At 41.2% G+C, this 9,863-nt stretch overlaps 3 protein-coding genes across 3 annotated transcripts; all 3 read left to right on the top strand.

Moving 5' to 3' along the window:
* LOC136253720 (uncharacterized) lies at window positions 1-1,029 on the top strand. The gene has a single exon (XM_066046377.1). The coding sequence runs from the start codon at window positions 1-3 to the stop codon at window positions 1,027-1,029; it is 1,029 nt and encodes a 342-aa protein (XP_065902449.1).
* Window positions 1,030-1,239: 210 nt separating this feature from the next.
* On the top strand, window positions 1,240-1,851 carry LOC136253719 (uncharacterized). Its single transcript, XM_066046376.1, has one exon. It carries the CDS (start codon window positions 1,240-1,242, stop codon window positions 1,849-1,851), a length of 612 nt encoding a protein of 203 aa, XP_065902448.1.
* A 5,027-nt stretch (window positions 1,852-6,878) lies between these two features.
* LOC136253717 (uncharacterized) lies at window positions 6,879-7,862 on the top strand. The gene has a single exon (XM_066046375.1). The coding sequence runs from the start codon at window positions 6,879-6,881 to the stop codon at window positions 7,860-7,862; it is 984 nt and encodes a 327-aa protein (XP_065902447.1).
* Window positions 7,863-9,863: the final 2,001 nt, after the last annotated feature.

Below are 9,863 nucleotides of genomic sequence, written 5' to 3'. Positions count from 1 at the left end.
ATGGGTGATTTTCCAAAATTCAGTCACATTTTGAGGAGAAGTGGTCGTTGTTTTATTTGTCTAAGAAGAGGCCACCTTAGTCGAGAGTGCAAATCAACTGGAAGATGCAGAACGTGCAAGGACCGTCACCACACGAGTATCTGTGACCATCCTACTACCGGTCCATGTGGTCGGAAAATTTCTGCTCAATCATCTCAGACTAGTATACCACCACTCAACACCAGTACACAGCCATCTAACACAACTGTACAGCCCATCACACCACAAAGAAACTTGACTGTGTCGACCCCTGCAGCTGCACAGACTACTTCACCCTCCACAACAGCACTAAATCCAACCGCTCCTACATTTACTTCCCCACCAACATCCACTTCTCTGTATGTTGATGCCAGTAAGACAGTCTTGTTGCAGACTGCTTTAAGCCAAGCTTACAATCCCAGAAACCCCTCAATGACATATAACCTCAGGCTTATCCTGGACAGTGGGAGTCAGCGCTCATACCTCACAGAACGAGCAAAGAACAGTCTTGGACTTGACAGAGTAAAGAAGCAGAAATTGTCGATTGCTACCTTTGGAGCATCACAAAGTTCAACCACATGCTCTGATGTTGTTCGGGTTGGTATCAGTACTAAAGATGGTGAAGGTGAGATATTAGATGTGCTCGTTGTTCCTCACATTTGTCAGCCATTGTCTGCACAACCTATTGATCTATGCTCCAAGATATATACACATTTGGCTCCTTTAAACCTAGCAGATACACACCACAACGACACTCCTCTAGAGATTGACATGTTGGTTGGATCAGATTTTTACTGGCAACTCACCACTGGAGATGTCATTCGAGGACAAATGGGTCCTGTAGCAATTAATACCAAGTTGGGGTGGGTGTTATCTGGGCCAATAAACACTGACACTGTAGACTCCAGCACCTCAACTGTAATGACCGTGCACACCTTTCATATTGATGTAGAAGCAGAACGGCTAGATGATACCCTCAGATCTTTTGGGAACTGGAGTCCCTTGGAGTAGAACCACTCAATGACTTAAGTAATGGCAACCCCTCCCACAGAGTTGTGATGAAGGAAGGGCGATATGAAGTGTCTCTACCATGGAGATACCCATTACCGAACAGCTACGATTTAAGCTTATGAAGACTCAAAAGCCTGCTACACAAATTGCGACACAATCCACATACTGTGGAGCAGTAGCTACAGTGCAATTATTCGTGAGCAGCTCAGTATGGGAATTATTGAGCCTGTCATGCAGAAATACACTCCTGCTAAAAGGATACACTACTTGCCACACCATGCCGTAGTACGACAAGACAAGGACACAACTAAAGTAAGAATTGTGTACGACGCCTCCGCCCATTCTAAGGGTCCTTCACTGAACAACTTTTTACAAACCGGGCCCAAATTCAACCAGAAGGTCCTCGAGATATTGCTTCGTTTTCGATTGTACCCAGTGGCTTGGATTGCAGACATAGAAAAGGCATTTCTCATGATATCTATGTCGCCACAGGATCAGAGTCGTGATGTACTTCGTTTTTTATGGGTAGAAGATCCTTTCAGTACCAATTCTGATGTTGTTACTTATCGATTTGCACGTGTTGTATTTGGAGTATCTTCAAGTCCATACCTGCTCAGCTCTACTATCCGACATCACCTCAAGCAATATTCCTCCTCACACCCTGAACTTGTTGCTAAACTGTTGGAGTCATTTTACGTGGATGATTTGGTCTGTGGTGGTAGCAATGACCAAGAGGTATATGAGCATTTCTCCTTTGCCATAGAAACACTGAGCCATGCATCGTTTAATCTCAGGAAGTTTACCACTAACTCCACATGTTGAGGGAAAGAATGGAGAAAGAAGGCAACACATGTCAAGCAAAGGATTCCATTGATGGTACTTATGCAGCTGCCACATTGTCCTCCCATCAGTGTATTCAGCCAGAAGAACACAAGGTATTGGGTGTTTGCTGGAATAATCAATCTGACCAGCTGATATTTGAACTGTCTGCAGTAGCTGAAATGGCACTCACAATAATTCCAACAAAGAGAACAGTGATTAGTTTCATCGGTCGTCTTTATGACCCTATTGGCTTCATGTCCCATGTCACAATCAGGTTCAAGGTACTGATACAAGAACTTTGCAAGTCTCAAATGAGCTGGGATGAGCCACTTACAGGAGGGATACTACAGAAGTGGAAAAACTAACATCAGATTCAATAAAGAGTAAACTCTTGACAATTGAGCGATACTGTTTTACAGACCACAGCCAAGTCACAGCATACCAACCTTTTGGATTTTGTGATGCATCTATTGTCGCCTATGCTGCAGTCATCTATCTCGTTAAAGTTACATCATCAGGAAGACACTCTAGTTTTGTTGTGGCTAAAACACATGTTTCCCCCTTGAAGACACAGACAATCCCCAGACTCGAGTTACTCTCCGCACTATTGTTAGCCAGACTGATGAAGACTGTCACAGAAACTCTTGCTGCAAGACTAACATTGCAGTAACCAAGATATTTCGCAGATTCGCAGATATCACTGTGTTGGATCAAGGGCACTGACAAAGACTGGAAGCCATTTGTTCAAAATAGGGTACGTGAGATTAGAGGATTAGTTCCTGTGGAATGCTGGGACCACTGCTCCGGCAAGAGTAATCCTGTTGATGTTCCTTCCCGTGGATTGTCATCAACCGAATTGGCTGCTAGTGAATTGTGGAGATGTGGCCCCACCTGGTTACAAGAGGACTACAATACTCCTCTTCTACTTTCAGACATTCCTGAAGCATGTTTTAAGGAGCTGAAGGCCACTAGGCCAGCAGTGTTCTTTGCCTGATGACATCTGAAGATGACAACATTCACGTAAGTAATGTCATGATTGTATGAAATACAGTTCAGTTCACAAACTGCTTAGAGTCACAGCTTATGTGTTAAAATTCATAACCATGCTGAGTGACCATGATCACTCACATGAACTGAATCAGAACGACTTAGCCAAAGCTAGGAGGCTGTGGATTTTGGAGTGTCAGGCGACACTGACGAAGGACAACAATTTCTTAATGTGGAAGTCACAGTTTAATCTTTATCTTGATGATCAACAAATTTGGAGATGTGGAGGGAGGCTACAGAATTCAGGTCTTTTTTTTTTTACGTTTAAGAAACCTCGTTATTAATTCAAGCACACAATGACAGTATACAATTACATCATAATAGTTCTCTGAATATCTTTCAAAACTGTCCTCCATCCCACACAATCGCCCTGCAATAAAAGATCAGCCGGAACTAAGTCCCACAAAGGCACAACTGCGGCCCGCCAACTACGGCGGAAACGATCCAGAGTTCGAAAATTACATATGTTCATGAGACAGAGATGGCTAGCTGGGTCAAAAAATGTAATCTGTTAGATAGTTGGGTTGGTGATTTCTTAAATGTTGGACAAAAACTTTGTAAATTGCCTCCTCCCTCACCATCTAAAAGGCGACAGGTAAAGCCCAAGATGGAGGCATTGCGTCGGTCAGTCAGAGGGAAATAAGAAATCACACATATGTTCAATGCGAGATTGAAAGCTGTCCAAACGATTTAAGTGAGACAGAGCTGCACCTGAGTACAAAATACAACCATACTCCAACATAGGGCGAATCCAGGATTTGTAAAGTAAAGAAATATCTTGGTGGTAAAATAACGAGCTACAACGATATAACTGTCCCAGACGTTGTCTTCCACGTTTTAAAACATTGTCTATATGTTTCTGCCAAGTAAACGAAGAATCGAATGTAAATCCTAGGACCTTGACAGAAGTCGTTTCCGGAATTTGTATGCCATTTAGAAATAGAGGGGGGGTGTTCTGACATTCCTGAACTTCAGGGAGATAATTAATGAAGAAGTCTTTGCTGGAGCAAATATAATGTTCCATGGTTTGCCATATTCATATAGAGCGGTTAGATCAGCATTTAGATGGCTAGCTGCAACAACACGATCATTCTTTGCAGGGATAGTCATTAAAAGGATGTGGTCGTCTACATATCCCACTACCAGACTGTGTTTTATGACACTTGGGAGGAGGCGAACATATAAATTAAATAATAATGGTGACCAAATTGCACCTTGCGGGACGCCTGCAGAAATACGGTAGAGATCAGATGAGTCAGATGAGGTAACAACGGTGACAGGTGGGGACTATTCTACGGAACGGAACGGAACGGAACGGAACGGAACGGAATGATGGACTAAACTACGGAACGGAACGCTTTCTCAAATTGAAGCTTGCAACTTACCATTGCTGAAACTGCCCTTACGAGTTATCAGTGGCACCTCCAGTGGGTGATTAAACATAAGATAAAGGATCGATTGTGGGTTCTTGTTAGTTGTCATTAGTAACGAAGTATTAATTGTGGGATGAGCTGTATCAGTGATGTTTATCCTTGGTTCATCTACGGATATACCAAGAAGGGTACTTTATGTGAGCTGGTTTGCTCATTTTGACTTTAGAAAACAGTCTGAGCCAGCTTTTCAAGTCATATGTCAGTGTACAAATAAAGCAAGTAGGAAGACACTGGTAACAGGAAAGAGCCAGCTGAATTAAAACTTGAAGAATTTTGTGCAGTGTGAGAGGAGCAAATATTGGCAGATCCCAAAGGGGCTATATTCTGCGAACATCACTGAATTGTATGCATGGAGTTATTAACAGCCGGTGCAGTGGACTAATGCTGTATTCAATAGTGAACTGATTTTTTCTGTTGCACAAATTCAAGGATGTGTCTGACTGCTAGCCTTGAATTAGGCCAAATGCCAAAACTCCAAGATCAACCAAATCTCAATTATAAGCCTAGCTATGCATGTGAAACCATGCCCATAGCCACCAGGCAAATGCGATTTGGACCAAGATGTGTGTGTAATTTCAATGTATCTAGTCAGACCGGAAATGGAACACTCACATTAATTACATACCACCTAAGAATCCTAGGATTTCTTAAGTGTAACATTTCACATGCTTCACTTCAAACAAAACAGGTTAAATTTGTTCATCTATTTTCAAGTGATTCCCAGTCCAGCTGCATGGTCCATGAAATTACAGTGGGATCACATGTATTCGTTACAGTGTGGGCTGCTCTGTGTTGGATCTACTCTAGAGTTGAGATTTCAAGGTAGACTGCCAATGTACCGACACTGTTGTAGCATATTTAAGTGGAGGACAAATGAATACAGTAATGCTAGATTATTTAAGTATACAAATTTTTCATAATGAAATTGATATCCCATTTTGATTTGTACCTCCACTTTGCAACATATTCAAGAACCAGAAGTTACTACCCTTTTAATCTCCAACCGCTGTCATAAATAACCAAGATCTCACCAGTCCTTGTTTTTTTCCATCTACAATTTACAATAATTATCTAAAGGCTCTAATTCATATTTAGTATTTAAATCTGTAATTTACTAATTTTATTCTTCATTTCCTTTGAAGTTGTAAACAAAGATAAATTTTCTCTCCCATCTTATTCTAGGACTGAGAAAAATTTAATTATTTGTATACAGGCTCAAAATTGAGAAAATATAAAGTAAGTGAATTAATATTATACAGTCAGTTTGCTTTTGGATATTTAATGTCTCCAACTGTAACAAAAATTCAATGAATCCATGCATGCATCTCATCGCTGGTTGTCTGAACATTCTGCAAGTGATACCTTACTCAATCAACCATATAATTTTTCTGTTTATTAGACTGAATAAAGTCATGATCACCTAGACTTTTCCTGTACTTTCTAGTTAATTTCTCTGTGGATATTACGCTCTGAAACTGAAGAAATTGAGTGGTCTTCTAAACTATTTATCTTGTCAAGATCACCAGAAGCAACTGACATCCAATCAGCTACTGTATTGTAGTAACAAAACTTGCCTTGGTCATGCATAAATGAATTGAAGAGACCTGCTTGATATATCAGGTAATAGAACAATGCACTGCATGAAACAGCTATTAATATTTTATTATTATCTTATTCCATTTCCTGGAAGTTCCACTGATGAATGCAACTTCAGCAATGATAGCAGCTAGACAAGCTGTAAGTTTTGATTCAGAAAACATTCCATTCTGTAAAATAGACCCCATCCTGGATTCAACTCACTACTCACTGACAGGCTAAGATATCTGACATTATGTAGTCCACTATTCTGTTAATGAATCATTGATGTTCACACAATATAGCCTCCTTGAGGTATCTGAATGTTTGCTCCTCACACACTGCACAAAATTCCTTTAGATTCTGTTTAGCTTGACAGTGAATTCAGCTTGTCACCATACTTGTTTCCTTTGTAGTGTAGCTACATACTGATTTATGCCTATTAGAAAGGCTGAGCCCCAGATTGTACATTCTAAAGTCAAAGTAAGCAAAAACAACTCACATATTAGCAAAAACAAGTCATGCATTAAGTTCCCTACTTGATACATCCGAAGATAAACAACAAGAACCCACAATCGATCCTTAAGTTCGTTTTATCTTTCTTGGAGTACGTTTGTTTACCAGTTGGAAGTGCCACCGATAACTTGTACAGCAATGGTAAGCTGCAAGCTTCAATTTGAGAAAGCATTCCGTTCCGTAGTTTAGTCCATCATTCCTCTCCGTTCCGTTCCGTTCCGTTCCGTAGAATAGACCCCACCGGTAACAACTCTGATATATCTATCGGATAAATAAGACTGAAACAAACGGAACATCCGACCACGGTAGCCTATGCTCCTGAGATGCTCAAGTACACCATCCCATCGCACATGATCAAATGCTCCCTTAAGTCTGTCATTTGCAGCTAAGTATCCCACCATCCTTGCAAGAAGGCATTGGTTTACTACCTTGATTGTACGAGACGCTCACTGTAACATGCAGCACAATGGTGTTAAGGAGACATTAACACAAATATGCTCGCAGTATTGGATTGTTGGTGGTAGAAGTTTAGTCCGATCAATCATTCACCATTGTGTTATATGTCGCCGTTTTGATGGAAACCCATTTCGACCTCCGCCACCACCTCCCCTCCCAGCATTCAGAGTGAACGAGGCTCCACCATTCTGTTACACTGGAGTGGATTATGCAAGTCCATTGTTTGTCCATGCCCAGGGATCGGCTGATGTCAGCAGTTACAAGGTTTGGATATGTCTGTTTACTTGTTGTGTGACCCGTGCAGTTCATCTTGAGCTTGTACTAGACATGTCTGCTCCAACCTTTATTAGATGTGTGAAACGCTTTGCTGCTAGAAGAGGGCTACCTCGTAAGTTCATTTCAGATAATGGCAAAGCATTTAAGACAGCTGCTAAGATGCTCACTGAAATGTTAAGCCAACCAGAGTGTAAGAGATACATCACAGACGTAGGTGTGGAATGGACATTTAATCTAGAGAAGGCTCCCTGGTGGGGTGGCATTTTTGAACGCCTTGTCCAATCAGTGAAGTGGTACCTACGTAAGATTATTGGACAAGCAAAGTTCACCTATGATGAACTCAATACGGCATTGATCGAAGTTGTCAACTCTCGTCCCCTGACCTACATCAGTTCTGATGACCTAGAAGAACCACTGACTCCATCACACCTCCTTGTGGGATGTAGACTATTGAGTTTACCAGATGATTTAAACATTGTTGAAGACAGTGATGATGAATTCATTGTGTCCAATAACACCTTGCAGAAGCGGGATAGACATCTCAACAATGTAATAAACCATTTCTGGAATCATTGGGTGAAGGAGTACCTATTAGAATTGCATAATGCACACCGATATCCTAACACACAACACCAGTCGCTTCCTGCCGCCCGGGTAGGTGACAACGTTGAAACCGGGTTACTACTGCTGACCCGGATGACCCACTGACCCGGATTTGACCCGGATGTGACCCGGATTAATTAAAGCCGAGACGTGTTTCGGCTAGTGTCGAGCGAGCGAACGAGTCTTTTTTTTAAATTTTTTTTTTTAACCCGGGCTTGATGGACTGCTCTTGCCTACCACCCCCAGCACATAATGGCCTGTGCTGGACAAACCGGGACTTTCTTAGTCCACGGCAAACTGAGACTCTGCCCGAATCAGCTCCACAATTGGGGGAGTCCGAACGAGTCTACATTTTGAGCTTTCGATTCGTGTTTTAATAAATATTGCAACTTCAGCCTAGCTGTAGGTTGAAGACCAAAAAAAAAAAAAAAGGTCTTCACCTACTGGCAATAGCTACCCCTCACCATAGATACCCTCAGTTTCGTGCTACATACTGCACTTACCAACAAATGGACGTGGCTGAGCATATGTTGGTAATGCAATAAGTGGGCGTGGCTCACGAAAGAGCTACGCGATAGCGTTTATAAGTTCCACGTCGTCAAACGAACAATTTCGTTTCTCACGTGATCCAATCCGGGTCAGACCCGGATAAATTGTAAACCGGGTCAGACCCGGATGACCCGGAGAAAATGTGACCCGGATGACCCGACCCGGTTTCAACGCTGGTAGGTGATATAGTTGTTGTTTGTGACTCAGACTTTCCGAGAGGGTTTTGGAAAACTGCAAGAATTACACAACTGATTGAGGGCAAAGATGGACAAATCAGGGGAGTGATATTTAAGGTAGCAGCAAGGGGAGAACAAGCTACAACACTACAGCGACCGCTGCAGTCATTGTATCCATTGGAAGTTCATATCAGCTCCAGTGACCGAGTTGGTGAAGTGACAAGTGACCAAGATCATGATGCTATTATGATTATTATGATTATGATTAAATACAGGTAAAGGCACAGCCTACATACCCGATCAATGCAGTAATTATACAAAAATAACTCTTGATTCAATTAAATGACATATACAAAAATAAATCTTGAATCAATTAAATGACTATCTAATAATGATTTAAAAGTGTTAATCGAAGAACTATTTACAACACAATTAGGCAAACTATTCCAATTGTTGGTGATTCTATTGATAAAGTAATTAGATCTACACAATAGTCTTGAGCGTTCCTTAAACAATTTGAATTGATGCCCCCTGGTAATAGATCTTGAGTACGTATATATATCAGTAAAATCGGTGGTGAAATAATTGTTAAGAATTTTGAAAAGAAATATTAGATCACCTCTCAATCGTCTATAATGAAAAGATGGCAAATCTAGTTGTGTCAACCTCTCCGAGTAAGATTTGTCTTGAAGTTGTGGGATGAGACGAGTAGCCCTTCGTTGTATCTTCTCTACCTTTCTGTTGTCTAGGATGTAATGAGGCCCCCAAATAGGATTATTGTATTCCAAGATAGGTCGAACTAATGTATTGAACAAACAAGTTAGCATGGTAGAGTCAAGGTATTCAAATGATTTCTTAATCAAACCAAGTACTCGGTTAGCTTTGGTAGTAGCTTGAGTGGTGTGATGGTGGAATTTGAGCTAATCGTCAAAAACAATACCGAGGTCGCTGTGCGTTGCATTGATGTCAATAAATATTCCGTTGAGACAGTAAGGACCATAGTGGTGGGCTGGGCCGAAGTGAAGGTGTTTGCACTTGGAAATATTAAAATTCAAAAGCCACTGTTGTGACCATCTTTGAAGTAAGTCTAAGTCACTCTGTAACGCAGTATAGTCTTCTCTATTTCTAATGACTCAAAAGATTTTTGTATCATCAGCAAACAATAGCACCGGACTTGATACAATTGATGGTATCTCATTTACAAACATCATGAATAGTAGGGGACCCAGCACAGAACCCTGGGGGACACCACTAGTAACTGGAATGGTGGAAGATTTATGGCCATTAAGTACAACTTGTTGCACTCTGTTAGATAAAAAGCTTTCAATCCATTTTAGCACATTTCCATGAATACCAAACGATGTTAACTTTTGCAATCAAC

Source organism: Dysidea avara, chromosome 4 (genome assembly GCF_963678975.1).
Source record: "Dysidea avara chromosome 4, odDysAvar1.4, whole genome shotgun sequence".
Lineage (NCBI taxonomy): Eukaryota > Metazoa > Porifera > Demospongiae > Dictyoceratida > Dysideidae > Dysidea > Dysidea avara.
The sequence above is the reverse complement of the archived record's forward strand: the minus strand, read 5'-3'. Positions and strand labels throughout refer to the sequence as shown.

Excerpts from the sequence above, each read along its gene's own strand:
- LOC136253720 (XM_066046377.1), top strand. The coding sequence starts at position 1 with ATGGGTGATTTTCCAAAATTCAGTCACATTTTGAGGAGAAGTGGTCGT.
- LOC136253719 (XM_066046376.1), top strand. The coding sequence starts at position 1,240 with ATGGGAATTATTGAGCCTGTCATGCAGAAATACACTCCTGCTAAAAGG.
- LOC136253717 (XM_066046375.1), top strand. The coding sequence starts at position 6,879 with ATGCAGCACAATGGTGTTAAGGAGACATTAACACAAATATGCTCGCAG.